At 40.7% G+C, this 20,937-nt stretch overlaps 1 protein-coding gene across 7 annotated transcripts in view; it reads left to right on the top strand.

Annotated features, from left to right (window-relative positions):
• Positions 1 to 16,563, top strand: part of SLIT3 (slit guidance ligand 3) — a 781,907-nt gene extending 765,344 nt beyond the window's left edge. For all 7 annotated transcript variants that reach the window (XM_039485327.1, XM_039485326.1, XM_039485332.1 and 4 more), the window contains 4 exons: positions 8,244 to 8,398; positions 9,960 to 10,245; positions 12,630 to 12,838; positions 14,475 to 16,563. In XM_039485327.1, coding sequence (XP_039341261.1) covers positions 8,244 to 8,398; positions 9,960 to 10,245; positions 12,630 to 12,838; positions 14,475 to 14,713 — 889 coding nt within the window. In that variant the 3' untranslated portion in view covers positions 14,714 to 16,563. The remainder of the gene's footprint in view (positions 1 to 8,243; positions 8,399 to 9,959; positions 10,246 to 12,629; positions 12,839 to 14,474) is intronic.
• The last annotated feature ends 4,374 nt before the right edge of the window (positions 16,564 to 20,937 follow it).

Raw genomic sequence — 20,937 nt, 5'->3', positions numbered from 1 at the left:
GTTTTGGAAGGTACTTCTGATTCTTTATACTTGGGTCGAGTGCTGTAGCTATTTTTAGAAATCTCACATTGGCATCTTCTTTGTGTTTTGTCAAATCTGCTGTGAAAGTGTCCTTAAAACAAACTGGGTCATCATCTGAGACTGCTATAACATGACATATATGGCAGAATGCAGGTAAAACAGAGCTGAAGACATACAGTTCTCCCTCAAGGAGTTCAGTCACAAATTTAATTCACACATTATTTTTTAATTAGCATCATCAGCATGAAAGCATGTCCTCTGGAACGGTGGCCGAAGCATGAAGGGGCATATGAATGTTTAGCATATCTGGCATGTAAATAACTTGTGATGCCAGCTACAAAATTGTCATGCGAACACCTGTTTTCACTTTCAGGTGATATGGTGAGAGAGAAGCAGGCAGCAGCATCTCCTGTAAATGTAAACAAACCTGTTTGTCTTAGCAAGTGGCTGAACAAGAAATTGGACTGAGTGGACTTGTAGGCTCTAAAGTTTTACATTGTTTTGTTTTTGAGTGCAAAAAAAGTATACATTTGTAAGTTGCACTTTCATGATAAAGAGCTTGCACTATGGTACTTGTATGAGGTGAATTGAAAAATACTATTTCTTTTGTTTATCATTTTTACAGTGCAAATATTTGTAATAAAAATAATAATATAAAGTGAGCATTCTACACTTTGTATTCTGTGTTGTAATAGAAATCAATATATTTGAAAATGTAGAAAAACATCCAAAAATATTTAATACATTTCTATTGGTATTCTATTGTTTAACAGTGCGATTAATCATGATTAATTTTTTTAATCATGATTAATTTTTTTGAATTAATTGCATGAGTTAACTGCAATTAATTGACAGCCCTAATATCCAAGATCAATCTCTGGCTTGAAAAATAAATTCAGATTGACTTGGATCTGAACACTGCCATTACTCCTGATGTTTCAACTAGTTTTCCATCCAGGACATAAATATCCACTTGAGGGAGGCATCTGAGGGGTGATGCAGAGATTGGGGTTGGGTCTAGTCTTCCTAACATCTGTGGGGCATATCCTTGGCTGGAGTAAAATGTCATAGCTCCACTGACTTCAAAGCAGGAACAATTTACACCAGATGAGGATCTGTTCCTGTATTAATAATCTGGGAGGGGGGGGTCAAGAGCATGTTAATTACATTTTACAATGGCCTAAAAAGTCTGTTTTTTCTCTCCAAATATTTGTAGCATTATAACTTTCATTGTTGGCAGGTGTGCTGCAGGTATCAAATTCTGAGTGGAGATTGGCTACGCGCAGCTTGGCTAAATGATCATTTAGGGAGATACATAGTGTAATCAGCTGTAAGCATTTCAAGGTTGTAAACACCAAGGAGAGAGGGGAACTGTTTAGGGTGGTCTATGGAGCTATAACTCAGCAAAATGGGATAAAAAAAGCAAAGGGAAACAGACACCAGTGATGAGATCTGGTAGGCTGTGGTACTGACACAAAGCCACTAGAGTCATTCCAAACTGGACTGAACGCAACAACATAGAATATGCTTTGGGGGATAATCCTGCACTGACCGAGGGACTGGATATAAGTAATTGGATAGGTCTTTTGCATTTATATTTCTCTGATCCTGAGTTTTATTCATATAAATTTTCATGTATAATATAAATTTTAATTTGGCTTCAGATGATGTTAGTACTAAAAGTGACAGAACATTGCAGCAATGGCTACAAATGCTACTGTAATTCGTTCATTTTGCTTTTATTACCATGAGGAAGTTTACGTTAATTTTAGCTCAGGGGCTAATTTAAAATATAATTGGAATTAAGGATGGGCAAGAACCGCAAGTAAAACTCAGCAGAGGTACAAAGCTGTCAGAGATGGAGCTCCCTGTTCCTGCCCCACTATACCTCATTCCAGACCCCAAATGATATTTCTTCACCTTGGCACACCTCTTCCAGAATTTGTCCTGCTCTGCTGTGAGATTATTAGAGTCTATTGAAGAGTGGTTTCACATTGCTTTCTTTCATTCTGCACTTTAACAGTTCCCTCACTTTAGCCTTTTCCATTGCTTCACCTCCTCAGTCACTCAGAGCTCCACTTTTGCCTAGTGCTCTTGTCTAAATGAGGCATGGAGCTATTTAGATGGAAGGTCTGGAAATGTGGAGATTTCTGCTAACGAATACATGCCCTAATTTGCATAGTTGATGGCTATGTATTACCTCGTTTACATGTTTTGTATTTTTAGTAAAAGCTGATTTTATTTCTTACCTCTATTCCATCTCCTGCACAGTATCAGTTGCTCTGCTACAGCCAAAGGCACTTAAATGATCCTGTTACAAGATGAAGTTAAATGCTGGGGTGTGGTTGAAAAAGTATTTTTATTTGCTGACAAAATTATAGGGGTTCCTCTCTCGATCCCTGACAGCCACTGAGTAGTGGGGCGTGAGGGGCTTACACAGCAGAGTGAGGTGGAGAGAGGGACTATAGTAGGAAGGAAATTATTTTTACATGATTTTTTTCAGTGCATTTTCCTGCTATCATTTAACTAACGACATTCTTCACCATACTCTCTTGGTTTGTATGTTGTATCCATTTCCTTTCATCTGTTTGTGGTTTTGAGCATACATTCTTCAGGGCTATCTTCTGTTCGTAAAGTGTCCAGCACAATAGGGCCCCAGGTTTGGGCACCATCATCATATAAGTGATTACTTCTAGCAAGTCAGGTGGAGCTCTGAGGCTCCTGGGCCTTTCAAGGGGAGTCACTTTTGTCTGTCTGTCTCTGGGGGTTTTGTATCAGACAGACAAGACCAACTTCTGGAAAGCTCCAGGCCCTGCTATGCTATTGCTGCACAACTCCCACTCTGAAAGCCACCTGCCTCATATACAGAGGGAATCTAAGGTACTATACCCAGACATGTATATGAACACTGCCATTACTCCTGATGTTTCAACCAGTTTTCCATCCAGGACAAAATATCCACTTGGGGGAGGCATCCAAGGGGTAATGCCTCAATTGGTGTTGGACCTAGTCTTGCTAATATTTGTGGGGCAGATCCTTGGCTGGAGTCAATTGTCATAGTTCTGAGGTTGGAAAATGGTGGTGAGGTTCTCTACTAGTCTGTATGGTCTCAGGTAGGTTGCTTCAGCCATAGGTTCAGCCTTACTGAGCCCATAGAGACTAGGAGTATGTGGGAGTAGGTTTCCCACCAAATTCAAGCACCCAGGACAGAAATCTTCCAAGAAAAATGGGAGACTTAGCAGGTCTGGAGGAACATCACCACCCATAGCTATTAATCCCGAAGATGTGATTTGTCAGATTTTATAAGCTAAACAGAGTCAGGACCAATAAGTAAATGGAGAGTAGACCGCCCACTAATGTCTAGATGCAGGGTGAAGTGGTGTTGGTGATTCAGTAGATGCTACTCTTTTCTTTAAGTCAGGGCTGAACGATTGCCTCTGCATGTTTTGCAAGGGCACTGCACTGTTGGAAGAAAACCAGTAAAACCAAGAACCACAGCTCTTGGACTGTTAATGCTCCCATGGCACTTTTGGCAAGAGTAAGGCTGCATCAAGGTCATTACTGTCTCATAGGCTCATAGATTTTAAAGCCAGAAGGGACCATCGTGATCATCTAGAACCTCACTCACCCACTGCTGTAATAAACCCATAACCTCTGGCTGACTTACTGATGTCCTCAAAACATGATTTAAAGACTTTGCCTAAGGAATCCCCCCCTGCAGTTTCAATTGGATGATTCCTCACTTCCTATTCTACTCTGTTGCTTGATATGACTATGAGCAAAGAGCTAGAAATGGCTGCACTCAGATGGTAGGTGAAATGGTTCCTCCATGTGATGTTTGTAAAATGCTTCAGGATGAAGGTAATGTATAAATCTTAATTACTGAAGTAAAAATCAGTGAACTGTCGGTGACCAACATGGGGTCCTTAACAGATTGTTTATGACAGTTGGTGAGGCGATTCCCACATTTTGGATATAAAACTGGTGCGTAGGCTCTTTCTACTGTTTACTTTTGGGCAAGTTGTGCTGTTAAATCAAATTCATGACAACCCTTGCTCATCGTTCAGATGTTTACATTTAAAATATTTCCTTCCCCTATTTAATAAGTATCTATTATAAACATAGGGTATTCTATGGTAAAGGCCCACAATACTGTAATTGTTCCATTGGAGGCTGCCCAAGATGAAAAGTTCAGGACTGGTTTTTAATCGACTGGAAAATCTCAAGAGTTAGCACTTGGTTTTTTACTCCAAAACCAGAGTTGGTTCTGATCCAGCTCGTGTTTTACTCTGACTCCACTCCCTCCATGTTTGTTCAGATAAGTGATTATGGTTTAATCACATATCACAAAAGCATTTGAAAAAAGGGAGAAACTGTGTAATCTCAGCTAGCAGGTGTGTAACTACAAAAGCTTATTTTTAGTCAGTAAATTCTAACAAGCAAAAACAAACCCTCAACCCCATCCTGTAACGTTTTAATTTTTGAAGCTCTGTATCCTGACTGTATAACCTAATGCAAAATTCATTTGTGTATCAAGCTGTTAACATTCTGATGTGGGATGAGGAATTGGAAGAATACAAAAATATCAATGGATGGTTTCTCAAACTTGACAATACGTTCTGTGATGCTGCATCTCCATCTAGTGGTAGACGTTTAGAGTACATTGTGCATCACAGTGAAAACAGCTGCCTTTTCTGAGTGCCTCTGGGCCTTGCAGATACATAAAATGGTTACACCTTTCTATCTTAACACTACCACTCATGTTTGTCACATCATTACCAATGTCAACATGGCAGGTTTAAAAGCTCAAATGCCTCTGGCACTGTGCTCTGTAGCTTTGTAGAATGAAAATACCAATGAAAGGCAACAAATCCCTGACTCAGGTAGGTAGTTATATACTGAGGACTGTTTCAGGTGGTTAAGCTGTAAAACCACCTGATCACCAATGAGAATTCAATTAGCATTTTAATAAAAACCTCACAGAGAGCCTGGTCGGGAAGAAGCCCCTTGAAAACAGCAGAGCACAGCAAGTTTGTGCTGAGCCCAGTTACAATGCACTGTTCAGCATCTGTGGCTTTCTTCCCTTTATCTCTCGCCAAGCCACTGTCTCCAACTGTCTCAGACGATTGCTGAGTCTCCTAGAGGCCCAATGGCACACTAAGCTGTAAGGAAGAATTCACGTAGCACTTCCCCCTCACCCTTACTCTGTGTGTGTCTCTCTCAGACTCCAAAGCCTTTTAAAAGTCTCTTCTGTCAACAACAACAAATGCTTTGATTTATCCACTATCTCAGTTTTCTCAGAGCCCCTTTTCCTTTGGGTGTTAGCGTTTGGCCCCTTCCTTGTGTCTGAGCATTTATTTTAAAAGAAAATGTGTGCTCAGGCTGTTTTGACTTTGTCAGCTTCATAAACTGAAATGGTTGGCTAGGGCAACTAATGATTTTCTGTTTCGCAAAGTTTGGGCGTGAAAGATTTTTCTTTGGTGGGTTAAAGGAGAAAGGTTGGAATTTGACAACTTCCAGCCAGTTACAACTTCAGAATGGCACCAGAGAAGCCCTCCCTACTTCTAGTTCCCCACTGGAGTTAAAATGTTAGCTGTGAGTACGCTAAAAATAGTGAAGAATTAGGGGTTGAAGCTTAGACGCATCAACAGGACACATGGGCCTCCATTTGCCTGTTAATCAAAGCACTTAAACCCTAATCTGGAAAACCATATGCTGTGGAGGAGTTAATGATTAATGTCTGTGAAGTCCTGGCCCAAATAAGAACTAGCACTGCCAAATGTGATAATGTTGTCCTCTTGCATATAGTCGCAGCTTGGGCTTCTTCAGATAAGAATGTAATCTTGTTTCATCTTCAGACATCGATCCCACTAGGACAGGGGTCGCTTATTAAACAGCCATTCATCCTTGCTCCTCAACTCACATGCTTCAGAGCAAATATTTTTGCCTATTCTTCTTCCTTTCTCATTGACTTATCTACAGAGCTTTAACAATTAAAAATATGCCTTTGCATTTATCAAACATCTTTGGTCTGAGAATCTCAAAATGCTTATAAATGTGAATTAAGCCTCAGAACATCCTCTGAGGTTGTTATGGGATATATAGGGATCATTTCATCCACCACTGAAACACAGCCATCTCCTCGGTGGAATTTGGCAGATATTAGATAGCCCACAAGAACATCTAAGCAGCAGTTTATAGCAATGTGTCAACACCACTCTATCCAACGGACACTGCAGAGGGAATTTCAATTGGTAAAATATGACCAGATGGAATTTGTCCAGGAAACTGGTTTAATCTGTTCTATCAAATCTTTCAGGAATGCAGCTAAATAAGTCTTAGTCCTCTGTGTGGTGTGAGGTCTCTTTTCCCTAAGGAACATTTCTAGGTCTCAGCGAGAACTACAGGAGCATCAAGTGCAAACTACCAATACCTGCCTCCTCAGAGTCCCCTCTCCATCCTAAGAATGTACAACAATCACAACACAAAGGACTCACTGGAAATGCAAGTTCACAAAGTTCCATAAGCATCATTTCCGTGGGAATTGTTCTGCAGAAGAAGTACTTTTACAGCATTTTAATGTGAATCCACTATATGTCTATCTGGTTTCTTATATGGTGTCATAATATCTAAGCACCTCAAACTTCCATAAAATTTCACATGACCTTTAATAACCACAAGTGCTCATGTCCTCTTTCATCCGGAAGGCCTTCCCAGCACAAGACCTCCACCACTGTGTTGGGGCATTGGTTCAGACTGTTCGCAGAATGTTACCTACTGAGTCAGCAATACCACTTCCCTGTGCACTCTGGTGCTCCTCAGAAGTCTACATATTGGTGGCTTCTGGCTAATCCTGCTTGCATATTATCAGCTGTACCAGGTCTATCGTAGCTGTTGTAGAATTGTAACTATTCCATGAACAAGTCAATTTTGGTCACTTCCTCCTTTGAGTATCTTGTTTCTAAATGTCTCATCTTAAAAGCCAAAATTTCCATAGACATCAGTGGCTCAGGATTGGCCCCTATATACTTTTAACTTAATCAGCTATATGAAGCTGGGCATATGGTCCAGTTGACTGAGAATAAATGAGTTGATGCACTTCTATTCATCTGTCACCATGGTTTGTCCAGCAACTCCAAATTAGTTTTCTAGACTAAGCAACATCTTGGAATTCTTCACTCCCACACAATGTCTTTTTGCCCCCATGCTTTCCTGGCAGAACCATCACACAACTGGGGAGTCTATTCAGGAGAGACCTGGCACTGGACAAGGCTTGCAGCAGGTCAAGAATGATATTCATTGGCAAAGCTGACTGCATGGGTAGCTTACATAGCACATTATTTAACACCTGGTGTAGCCATCACTATTAGTATCGCATTATGTATTAAAGTTCACGTGTGTACAATGAAGAGAGACTATAATGTTTAATTAAATTTGCATCAGTGGAAAAATCTCTTCACTTCCTTCACTATGAGTGCACTTTGAAAAACCCACTGATTTGTCAAAGAGCAGTTAATCCCTTGTGTATCCTTTGCATCCCTCTCCTATCTCCCTCTCGTTTCTCTGCACTTTGGAATAGAATGAAATGTCCATGTTGTTTCATGGCACTGCAATGTGCAATTTACAGGGCTGAGAGTTTAAGTTGCTCTAAGGATAAAATTTATTCCAGTGTATTGGGCTGGAGTTCAGAAAAGCTTAAGTGCACAATTGGTGCTCCTAATTTCGGTGTAATTGCTCTGACTGCATGTGAAGAACAGGTAATTTTATGTGTTGTGCAAGTGATCCAAACTGACATTTAGCATGTGCAATTATTGGAGAGATTGTGTGCCTAACTTATTTGAAACTCTTTTCACATATAAAAATATCTGTTGGCTTAGGAACAACAAATATGGAGTTCATTTTCGTGTCATGTTAATTGACTATTTTCCAGCCCACAAATTGTTTCTAATCCTCTCAACCTCCCCAGTAACTAACAAGCATCTCAAGAGGTGAATCTGTGTATGTATTTATTACATGAGAGTTGACACAGGTCTGAAGTTGCACCTTTTAAGTTCTTTACCCTTAGCAAAGTGCTTAGTATAAAAAAGACAACGGATCACAAAGCAGCCAACAGTTTGCCGTTTTCTTTCCAAGGGTAGAAGTGGGTGATTGCCTGTAACAGAAGCAAGAAAGTCACAGCTAAGCTCCTTCTGATTCTCTTCCTTCTTTGTTTTCTCCTTTAGTGTGGAAACAATAAATGATGGACAGTTTCACAGTGTGGAGTTGGTTATGCTGAACCAAACACTGAACTTGGTTGTGGATAAAGGAACCCCCAAGAGTCTTGGCAAACTGCAGAAACAACCCACAGTCAGCATCAATACCCCACTCTACATTGGAGGTATGTTCACTCACTCTTCGCAACAATAGTTGAGCCCTGGACAATTTTCCAAAAGTTTCTTCAGCTAATAATACAGCTGGCATCTCCCATCAAATCATGTTGCTGCTATGAAAATGATTTGCCTGGAATAAATACATTAAGAGATTGAAAAAATAAGACATTCTAATGTTATGGTCTGATGAGATGTTAGTAGCCTCTTTAATTCCACAGCCTGTGAAGCCATGCAGGGTATGCATGGAGATACTGCAGTAAAGGGCATGGCAGAACTTGGATTGGATAGGGAGCATCTGCTCTTCAGCTGTGATTTTTCCAAATTAACTAGATTAAAACCAAGCACAAATGGCTGCAGGTTTATAATGGATCCCTAAGGGCCATTGGGCCTGATCCAAAAACCATTGAAGCTGATGGTAAAATTCCTTTTGGCTTCACTGTGTGCTGGATGAGTCCCTTTGTGAATAATCCCTTTTAATAATCCCTTTCTACGTGGCCGCTGAATTCTTATCCTCACAAATCTGAAAACTGGATAATCTTGTTTTGGCCAGAGCTGAACCTTAAAAATTGGCTCATATACAGAATGTCAGAGATTAAAGAGCCTCATGCAGCAGAGATGATCTGGCAGCAGAGCTATGAGAACATCTCCCCTGAACCACCCAATCTGCGTAAGAGATACAGCTCTAGAAACATAAATAGTATGTTCTATGGAAATAAGCAGAAAAAGATCATGTAATTAGACTTTTGTAATGCATAAGCATATAATGGGGAGAATTAAAGTAGTTTTGGTTTTTGACTGCTTCCCTTTGCAAGGTCAACGTCTTCCTAACATAGCTCTGCTAAAGATAGCTCCTCTCTAGACATATTGCAAAATTCTGTCTTTTTTTTTAATTGAAAGCATAAACATTTGACTGAGAGCTTTATAAATTCAAAGGACTGATGTGATGTTACTTCCATGAAGACTCTATAAGGATCATGTTTTAAGTGCAATGTTATACTCACTAAATTTCCCAAGGCACTTTAACAAGTGTTAGTCACAGTGTCCTGTCCAATATAAATAGCTATTTTATGCCTGTCTAGATTTCTCTTGCAATAGTTTTAACTGGCTACATTACTATTTCCAGTCCTGACTGTTGCATATTGTTGCTGAGTACTGTTAGCTTTCTTGTTGCATTCCAGAGGTAGCAGCATTTCACTGGCAAACTAAGAAATTCTTAAATAATTTCTAAAGAACTTTGGGATTAAAGTTGCTATAAAAATATAAATAGAAGATGCATGATCTAATGGTTGAAATGCAGGGCTGTGAGTCCAGAGAGCTGGACTTTATTCACTGCTTTGCCACCTTTTTGTGCATTCTTGGGCAAATATTTTTATCTTTCTGCCCTTCCAATTCCCCATCTGCAAAATGGGAATAATGATACTGAACTACTGTAAAGAGGTATCCTAAAATTGAATTCATTATTGTTTATGAAGGGCCTTGGGATCCTCAAAGGGAAGGTGCTAGCCATTATAATTTATTCTAGTATTATTGTGAATGCAAGATAATCTTTATATTTTGTTTTATCTGAAGGGATCCCAACATCTACTGGGCTATCTTCATTGCGCCAAGGCACAGATAGGATGTCAAATGGCTTTCATGGATGTATCCATGACGTCCGCATTAATAACGAGCTGCAGGACTTTAAGGATCTACCCCAGCAGTCATTAGGAGTCCTTCCTGGCTGCAAATCCTGTAACATCTGCAAGCATGGTATCTGCCGGTCCATAGAGAAGACAAGCGTTATCTGTGAGTGTCACCCAGGCTGGACAGGCCCACTGTGTGACCAGGAAGTTGGAGACCCCTGCCTTACTAACAAGTAAGGTCATTGGTGCTGATGGGAGTGCTCTCTTCAATAAACTGACTTTTAACTTTTTTATCTTGCAGAGCCGGGCTTCATTTTCAGAGGTGCTGAATACCCACAACTCCCACTGAAGCCATTAGGAGTTGTGAAGCCTCTTCACCTCTGAAAATTTACATCAACCACTTCTTGTTTAGAATGATGACAGGCCATAGATCTGCTCTCCAGTTCAGGGGGAGTTGAGGCATTTATATCAAGAGCCACATTTTCAGCTGTGGGCGTGCCTGCCAAAATACACAGCCCCACATTGCATACATAAACTCCACATCAATCATACACATTGCGTTTGATCCACTGATTGCATGTCGTTACCCATGGATGAGTTTTCTGTAGGGGAATGATGCACATTTTGTTGATGCATCCACATCCAAAAGAAAGTGCCCATTACAGCATGTGCTAGACATGATGTTCAGAGTCTAACTCTCCAAAGGCCATCAATGTTGTTCTTCAGAACTATGTATTCCAACTTAAACTGGTTTGGAATACCCCAAAACTCAGCTGTCCTTAAGAGTTCCCTTTGGAGTAGGACATCTGAAGAACAGCAATAGAGGAAGGAATAGTGTATAGTCCCAGGGAACGGGCTTATGAGTGAAGCATTTACAGTTCAAAGAAACAAAGTGCACATTCATGTCAGAGCACTGGATAGATACATTAATTTCCTGACAGGAACACAAATAGACAAACGAGCACAGACCAATGGTCTATGTAGCCCTGTGTCTTATCTCAAACAGATGGAAATACTTTTGTATTAGAAGCTACTCCCATGGTAAGCTGTTGGAGAATCTGTGGGAAAGGGATATTGCAAACACATGGTTTTGACAGGCAGAGTGACCCAATCTGTAATTATCCATGTGATTGATTGGAGTGAACAGGAATTTCACTTGGCACAGCAACCATTTTAAACTAGCTTCTGGGCACAATCCTGCAGGGTGCTGAACCTCTCAGGGGAGGTATTGACCGCCTTCAATGCTGGAGACCTGAGTATGCCTAGCACCTCACAGGATTGAAGCCCTTTAAGTTGTAAGCTTTAGTAAAACTAGGTGGGGTAAAATAAGAGACAGATCTGGATACATGACCCTAACCCTAAACAATATTGAAATATTGATTTGATTTTTATTTAAACTGGCCTTTTGTTATTGTATTTCACCAAGGAGGATGTACAAGCAGTCCCCTGAGTTTTCAAAATCAGCAATTAGCCAGGATGGCTGGGCAAGGAAAAAATGAGGGACTTGCAGTTGTTTAAATGGTGAAGGTTTGTTTCCAAAAGAGTGGTAGGTGCCATACATACAGAGACATGATCTCCACACGAAAGAGTTTACAATCTAAGTGGAGACGTGGTAATACAAACTGAGAAGATGGCATGGGGAGGGGAGGGGGGGTGAGGGGGGATGAGTAACAAGAGTTACTGATCCAGGAGCAGGAATTAGTTTAGTGTTGTTGAAAATGCCTTATTTTAAATAATGTGACTCCACTTAATTACCCTTTTTTTCTGTATCATGACCTCATTGTTGCTTTTATTATTTCTTGTTTTTTTATTTTTGCCTATTTTGCACACATACGAAACTAGCAAGAGTTAAAATAAACATTTTTTAAAATGGGAAATAATTTTAAATGCCAGGAGTAAAAATAACAAATGGGAAAATTTATATAAGCGAGGGCTTTGTATATATGAAACGTTTGTACCGCTGGATGGCATCCCCCAGCCTAAAGATGCCACCTTTATATCCTCGCCCTGCTTCCAGTCTGAGCCTTCATTTACCCGCTGAATGGGGATCTATTGCAGCTCCTCATCATGCATCACCTCTCCAGAAATACCAAATCCCACTGCAGGACTCCTGCATCGTGAAACCATTCAGAGTCAAGTTTTTTGGAGTAATTTAGACTCTTTTTTGTCCACAAATTCCACAGACAGCAATTTTCCTTGCATTTATTCATCATGTGAGTAATCGGTAGAATAATTTTTCCAAGTACTCTTTGACATGTGGATTGCTCGTGAGCAGTTTGTTTCAAGTATTGATGCTCTGAATCTGAGCTGTTTTGTTTGGATAAATTGTATTGTTTGATCCATGAGTGAATGAGCCTAACCCTTACTCAGGTTTCCCATGAGAACATTTCATGATCATTAAATTCAGAATTTGCTTTCTGTGAATATTATCCAATATCCTCTTGCCATTTCTGCCAACATGCCTGGCACTGAACGTCTTTGCTTTGGAATATTGGCCAGAAATTGAATGGGAGCTAAGACATCCAACGTAAACATTCCTGGAAAAATTGAGGTCTCTTCCTGCCCTAATTCAAAGTTTACAAGCATAAGCCAGCTCTAAACTTTTCTTCTTTCTCAGGTGTATCCATGGTAAATGCACGGCTGCCAACTTTGCTTACACATGTAAGTGCTCAGAGGGTTATATGGGCATGTACTGCGACAAGAAGAATGACTCCTCAAACCCCTGCAGAATTATGAAATGCAGCCATGGGCAGTGTAAAATTTCAGAACACGGGGAGCCATACTGCGAATGTGACCCTAACTATAGCGGAGACCATTGTGACAAAGGTATGCCTGGCTACGATGCCTGGGATGCTGCTTTACTGTCATTTCTATTCACGTTTGTCTTCACTCTTCCTCCATTTAACTCTTATTAACGGGACAATGGCCCCTTCAGAGCCACTGAGGGAGGAGGAGAGGGAAACCACACAAGAGCTGGCCAGAAGATGTCTGAACGTGTAGAAAAGGGTAGATCTATGGTAATAGCTCTGTTCCTCCTGAATCCTGGAGGTTTGTAGCTCTGTTGTTTCTGAGTGGGATGTGTGAGTGGAGAGGGCTTGGGATGTGGGTGCTTTTCTGTGTCATCTTTCCCTTCATACACTACAAGGATTGTCCTCACTGCATTATTGGGGATGAAAATCCGCCCTCCCCCCACCAACACTGAAACACAGCCAGGATGGGGAAGTTCAGAAAGGTAAAGGCAGAATTCCCAGGAAGCATGGTTCCTATAGGAGCAGTGACTTACTTATAGGATAAGTAATGTGAGTTGCCCTCATTCCTTCCCTCTCCTGAGTTGTCTAGGTTTGAAATTGGGTCTCGAGGAAAATTCTTAGCTTTTCCTATATTCCTATTGGCCTTTTGGGGAGGCCAAGCCCCATGTCTGTTCCACACCTGTTTTGCCCCCAAATTAAATGGCCTATTACAAACTCAGAAAGTTATAACTCAGTCTTCTAGTCCTTCCTTTGTTCCCCCACAAAAGCAACAGTTTGGCCCATAATGTTTTATTTAGGTAGCAGCTTTCATCTGAAAGGATCACAGTCTGCATATTCCATGAATCTGACTGCTGCACAGTGACGGCACAATAGGTTAGGACAGGAAATGTTGCCCAGTATACTTGGGCAAACCTCAGATTATTAAAGTTCATACAGAGTAGGCTGAATGTTGGGTTTGAGGGTCTCCTCTAAAGACCTACACAGAGCACACTGCATGGAACTCCATATATCTAATCTGAAAGGCTATAAGAACAGATCGACCTTACCCAGATTTGTTTCTGTGGCTCGAGGGAGCTTAAGTGTTTCAAATGTAAGTCTCATGCCATTAAACATTCCCATGGCTAATAACGGTCTTACTATTAATATATTTTTCCATTTTCCATCTAATATGGGAATAATATATACTTTACAGGGGTGTTGGAAGCTTAAATAACTATTGTTTGTTAAAGCATCTCCAGTTCTGTTGAAGGCAACAGGCCTGACTCTACAATGCCCTGTATAACTACCTACCTGCACAAAGAGAGTACTGTTCTGTCCTGATAGCATTTTACACCTCATACAAAGCAGTGGAGAATGGAGAACCTGTGCACTGTTGTTTGCCTTTAATAAAATAAATGTCAGTACATGCACAAGGCTGTTTGGTGGGGAGGGGGTTACAAGATAATTATCACTGTCCCCATCCTTCCTCTCTTTAACGATCTTGAGGTTTGTTAAGTAACAAGCCAGTGAATGTGAAAGGAATAAAACTTTAAGAACACAAACTGGGGAGCATCTCTGGTGAACTGCTGCGCACAGCCATGCAATGTTCCCAACCCCTGCCTCCAGGGCACATCTCCAAATTCCTATGTTCATAATACTGTCCCTTATGAGGGAGCGTCTCTAAATTATAATCTTCTACAAACCTATCTCTACACTCTCCATTGTCTTAACAGAGAATCTTTGCCAGGGGGAGATTGTCCGAGAAGTGATCCACAAGCAGCATGGCTACAGCTCATGTGTCACTGCCTCCAAAGTTCCCCAGATGGAATGTCGTGGCAGTTGCAGTAATGGGCAGTGTTGCGTTCCCCTCCGGAGCAAAAGGCGGAAATACATCTTTCAGTGTGTGGATGGATCCTCCTTCATGGAAGAACTGGAGAGGCATGTGGAATGCGGCTGCTCAAAATGCTTATAAGTCATTCTCCAGTCTCTTGCCACTTTAATCGACTCAGAAGTGCTCTCAAAATGGGACTATTTACTTTCAGCGTGAAGAAGAAGAAGAAAAGAATATTAAGTATATTGTAAAATAAACAAAAAATAGAACTTATTTTTATTATGGAAAGTGAATATTTTCATCTTTTATTATATAAAGTATCACACCATTTCGGGTATATGTATCATATAGTGAGTTATTTTTACCATAAAACTTTTTTAACAGTTGTTAAAAAAATTTAAAATGTTTTTAAAAAATAAAGAAATCATAGCCTAACAAAAGGAGAAATGGGGTAAGTTTATAAGCATGCACGATGGCCAAATGTGAAGATATTTCAAGGACCTGCCACAAAACGATAGATGCAGACTGAAAAAAATATTCTCCGAGGTTCTGGTGGGTACAATAGGAAAGCACATTCTCACATCTGACAGCCATCTCTTCTATCTGTGCACCCTGAAAAAGTCTCCCTCTCGATTCTTACCCTTGCCTAATAATGCTAGTTTGTGTTTGGTTCCTGTACAGTGGCTCAGCTTGATACTCTTGAACCAGTTCCCCAAAAAGTACATCGGTCTGGCAGTAGCCTAAGTCTGACATTGACTCCATTATTCAAGTACTATAATAGTGTAATGCATTTTTGTTTTGTATTTTGTATTTTTATCTGTCTTCCCAGTATATGCGTGAGTGACTGTATCTCTTTAGCACGGACAACTCTATCCAAAAGGAAGTGGGGGAGAGAATGTGGTAAAGACAGAGTGGGAAGTTTTTGTCCAAAAAGGAAAAAATAAGTGCTAAGTGACTCCAATTAAGCAACATACTAACTACTACTTACCCTTCCTGTGTTATTTCCCAGGTTTATGCCTCACTGCTCTCAGCCTTGAGTATATTAAATGTGGGGAATACACTACAATGAAGTTTGGCAAACCTAGACGCTGCAGCTTTCAAAGTTCATGTATAAATCCATTTTAAAAGAGAGTGAAAATATCCCAAGAACCAGAATGTCCCTTGCTGATATAATGTACTTTATTCCCACTTTCAGTTATTTCAGCCAAAATTTTACTGCTTGCCACAGTTGCCTATTAATACACACTCTGTGGTACATGGCCAACATGCTGCTTCTCCACCTGCTACTTCTCAAAATTAGTGTAAGTTGCACTGTACGCATGTGGAATTCCTATAGGTCTGCTGTCTGTCCCACCTTAACAGAGATGTCATCTGTTCTTAAGGAGACTCTTGATATTTCCATATAGTTTTGCTCTTGCTTTCTACTATACAGATTGACTGATCCACGCTAAAAACGTTTTCACCTGCACTATTGTATATTCTGCACTTGTTCCTCCTGCAGGACTCCCATTGACTTTAACAGGAACTGTGTGTGCAGAATGAATTCTGAATATGCAGCAGAGATCCATGTAGATGACAGATTCTCAGTGCGAATCTGAGAGGTGATTTTTACCCTTAGGGTGTTGGGGGTTTTGCCAGGGTTACCTGTTAGGGACAGTCATTACATTACAGAAGCCTTGAAGTGTTCTATTACCATGAATTTCAAACCTCCCTGTCAATTACCGTTCCATTGTTTCCTTAAGTAATTTCTCTCTCTTTCTCCCTGCAAGGGTACTGAGTATAGTGGTCCTTTCTTCAATGAGTATGTTTGTGAGAAACAGCTAAGACAGAGCTTACGCCCTGCAGTTTTGTCCTGATCCAGTGCCCATTGAAGTCAATGGAAAGGATCAGACCCTTTAAGAGCAGGGGCAGAAAGAGAGCTCAACAGTTTAAAAAAAAAAAGTAAATAATTAGTGCTTTTCCCTGAATGAGGCTTTAAAGAAAAAAAAAAAGCATGAAACAGATTTCTGTCATAGCCAGTACAAATTTACATTCCCCTCAGGAAAAAAACAGGCACTAGTGCAGTTACAATGTAAATCTTTGTCCTTTTTTGGAACGAGTAGCTCTAAGATGCTTACAGGCCTTATTCTAATTAAAACCTTTTTTATCCATAACAGTGTAGTCAGCGTTCCTTTTTGTTTCCCAGAGTAATTTGGGCAGGAGGGGACTGAGTGATACAACAGGCGTCTTTCAGAATAAATACTAGTACAATGGAGCCTGCAATCAGTGAAACATAAAACAATCACTACTTAATGTGCCAAAAACTGATTGAAATAGTACAGTTCAGGAGCCAGAAAAAACCCGGTTATATATAGCGTAGATTTCATTTCATTTCGAGTGATAATATGTGACGCTAGAAGCAGCTGTAGTTTATAAAGTTAAAAAAAAACCCTCCCTGCCCCCCCAATCTGTAGATTCTAAAAATTTGCAAAAGCAACTAACTGCACATGCTTGTATAAACATGGTCCTGGTACAAATCCACTATTATTAATGATACATTCTTTCTCAATGTATTTTCATAGATGCAGTTAGCCATCATTTCAGGGAAGACAAATCAAGACTTGACCAGTGAATAGCAGTGCTTCAGCACTCTTAATGTTTTAAAGTCTCATTAGTAAGATGGATAATTCGCTGCCCGTAAACCGCCAAAGCATTGTGTGGCATTGCTTTCCCCAAAAATTGAAGTTGTAGCCAATGGTTTCATCCAAACAGCAGCATGACAGAGAAAATAATGTTTCCTCCCCTCCTCCCTCCTATCCCCACCCCCCAATCTTCTGACAGGTTTTTAAATTCTGACTCTGTTACCAAAGGCAAAAAAGCCATCAGTGGCCGCTTAAATGAACCGCAGACTGACGTGTAAACCAAAACTTCACAGCAAAATGATAACAGCTACAGTACAGTAGGGCTGGCCCTGTTCTGTAATCACAGTCAAGTGCTGTGACATATAAATAACTCAGAATTCCTATTTTTTAAACCAAAAGAAGCATTTTTACACATTTCTAGACAGCAGTTGCGTGACAATCACTGCCATGTTTCAGATCGGTGATTTTACTGGCTTAATATGGAAGTACTTTGCTTGGTTTAATTAAAAAAAAATTAATGGTGCCAAAAATATGAGTTTAACTGAAGTGTTAATTAGCTCGGGAAGTTTCCTCTGTAACCTGCCTGTTACAGTAGATACCAGCTGCTGTAGGTACAATGCAGTAGTTATTTTTAACACTATTGAGTTTTTAATAAAGTGAAGAAAGATGCTAACCCTAAAAAAAAAAACAAGTGGTGTGAATTAGTGTATTTTATTAACAGACTCTCATTGTGATGTAATTTTTAAATAAAGTGTTGGGTTATGGAAGATCATAACATATCCTGTGGTGTGATGCAGATTATTTCTCTCGACTGTGTATTTTGGGTATCATGGTCTGGCCACTTCATGTCTCTTGTACCAGTGAGGTAGCTGAAGTATTGCAATGAGAACATACACAACTTTGATCATAGCGACAACATAACGTCGTGTACAGGCAACTCCAATGCATAAGGGCTGGAAAATTTTCCCCTCTTGGAGTTTCCATCACATTCTTTGGGCATAAAGGGGCTGCAGTTGCCCCACCGAAGTAGTAACATTTACATTATAGTAGCACTCACAGGACCTACTCAAGATTGCCCCTCCCCCTTGTGCACAGAGGTCTGCCACCAAAATCAGCAGCTGCCAGAGATTTTCATGAAGCCAGAGACATGAAGTCACCCTGGCACAGTCGTTGTGCCTCTGCCCCTTCCATCATGCTGTCAGTATGAGCCTTTGCTGACAGGGAGTTCAGTGGCACAGAGGGAAAAAGTGGAGCAGTGTAAGATTACCCATGAAAGGTGCATGAGATGACAGTGAGTGATGTTTCCCTGGCCCCAGGCTCTCTCCACACAGATCCTGACTCCCATTAAGGGCCTTCTGTGGTGGGGAGGGAAGGCAGGGATATGTTGCTGTGGAGGTGGCACTGCTCAAGCCTGGACCACCCAAGGTTGGAATCCTCTGGATCCCTGTAGCCTGTGATCACAGAGATACAATATGGTCCTAAATCACCAAATCTTCATGATTTTCCAAACAATGAGAGAGATGATTGAAATAGAAACAGGTTGAACCATAATGTGGTGTTTATGATAACACAGAGTAGGAAAGCCAGTGAAATCAACTAGGTCAGGATAAGGTCAAAGGAACCCAAGTCGGTCAGTCAGAGCTTTCAAAAACTAATTATTTTGCAAGACTTATGTGATGTTATCTAGGTGACATCCTCTCCCATTTTCTGATTAGTCCGTCCTAGACACTGTCGTCCAGTATTAGTTTGTTAACGCTAGTTCCTAGTCTTGCAGTCACAGCAACAGCACAGATGAGCCCCAAAAAAGTGGGTTAAAAGACCAGCACTGAAAGCGAGCATTTAAGAAAACAGCCATGCTAGGCAAGCAGTGTGGCTTAAGTCATTTGTTCTTGGCTGCCTGCTAACAAAAATAAGTACTGTTATTGCTGTAACAGAAGGCACAGATCATTCACACACATCAAGCAAGTGTGTTGTGGTAAGATGGCAGAGTTCTGCTGTGAAACTTAAAATACATTCAGAATACGGAATGTCACATGAGCCCTACAAACCCTGAGTGAACACAGCTACCCAATCATTTTTATAGTTCACACACACACACACACACACACACACACACACACACACACACACACACACACACACACACACACACACACACACACACACACACACACACACACACACACACACATATACTGCTGTACACCACATTAAAAATATAGTAAAATATTACCACCCATTCGCAGAGCCCAACCCAATTCCCATTAGAGTCAGATGTTTGCTTACAGATGTACTACTTTTTCCATGGAGCCCCTTCATCACATAGAATGATTAGGAGGGGAACTCCAAGGAGAGCCTCTTCCACAGAATCTGGCCTGCATCTCCCAGTTTCTACTGTACTGTTCATTTTCTCATTATAGTAGTCATGTAAAAAAATGCAAGAAATACCTCTTGTGTAAACCATGTTAACAGAGTGGCTTTGTCTTCCTCTAGTGGTTAGAGCATGCAAAGAATATAGTGGGCATGCCTGTGCGCACAACCACCCATGGATGGCGTTGAGCATTTATGGACCACAACAACACTTACTAATGCAAGTTGTGTCCTCAAAATGGGTTGCAGTCAACCAGCGAGTAACATGGACCCCCCTCAAAACCCCAATGTACATTAATCACCTATTTTAAATTTGCTGCTACACCATTGTTGCTAAATATTGCTAGTGACTATAGATTGTAAGCCCTTTGTGGCAGGAACTATTTGTGGGGGAGGGGTTATAGGGAGGGGAGTGTAGTACAGTGCTTAGCACAGCAGTGCTACAACAAACCAAGTAAGTAAGGTGTCAGAATTATGGAAGGACTAGGAGACTGTGGCACCGAAAATATTTAGCTCAATGACCTTGAATGGTTGTGTCTTTGAGGACGACCCTGTCTTTCCACGAGAAGTGCTTGTGCTGGAACCGAATACTACACTGAGCACAGTAAACGTACCTAGAGAGAGGGGACAGATGGTCCATGAATTGCTTGGATATTCTTTTTAAAGTAGCTTTTCTGCTTCCATTTCATTGCCAGACTAAGGTTGTGTGACTTTTATTAGCTGACATTAGAAATAATATGCTTATTGACTGAATGGTTGCTCACAGGCTAACATAACCCCAACCCTAATCATCACCTTTTGATTGTTTTTCTTAGTTGTCCCAATAGCACTTGGGAACATTTTACAAACCCTGCAAATTTACATTTTATTCTCCAACACTTAACAAACCTGAGGATTAAGCCTACTACCTAGGTGAAACATACTAGCCCAATGTGCCCTCTGCAATGTAAAAGTACTGCAACAGCAATATACCGATTATTGCTTACTTTACTTGTAATAGTGTGAATCAACTTTTGATTTGATAGAATGTTATCAAAGTGTTACAACTAAAGGACCTCATCCTCCCTGATTGAACTAACCTTGTTATCTCTAGACTGATTCTTGCTTGCATATTTATACCTGCCTCTGGGAATTTCCACTACCTGCATCTGACGAAGTGGGTATTCACCCACGAAAACTTATGCTCCTGTTAGTCTATAAGGTGCCACAGGACTCTTTGTAACTAAAGGTAGCTGAATTGTGGGAAAGGATGGTGAATGTATTACTCAGCATATGTCAACAGTATGCGTAGGATAAGGAATGAATTCAGGGATGTCCTATGGCCTGTTTTATGCCAGAGATCAGATGCGATGACCACAATGGGCCCTTCTGGCC

Source organism: Mauremys reevesii, linkage group 8 (assembly GCF_016161935.1).
Source record: "Mauremys reevesii isolate NIE-2019 linkage group 8, ASM1616193v1, whole genome shotgun sequence".
Taxonomy (NCBI): domain Eukaryota; kingdom Metazoa; phylum Chordata; order Testudines; family Geoemydidae; genus Mauremys; species Mauremys reevesii.
This window is presented reverse-complemented; position numbering and strand designations above follow the sequence as displayed.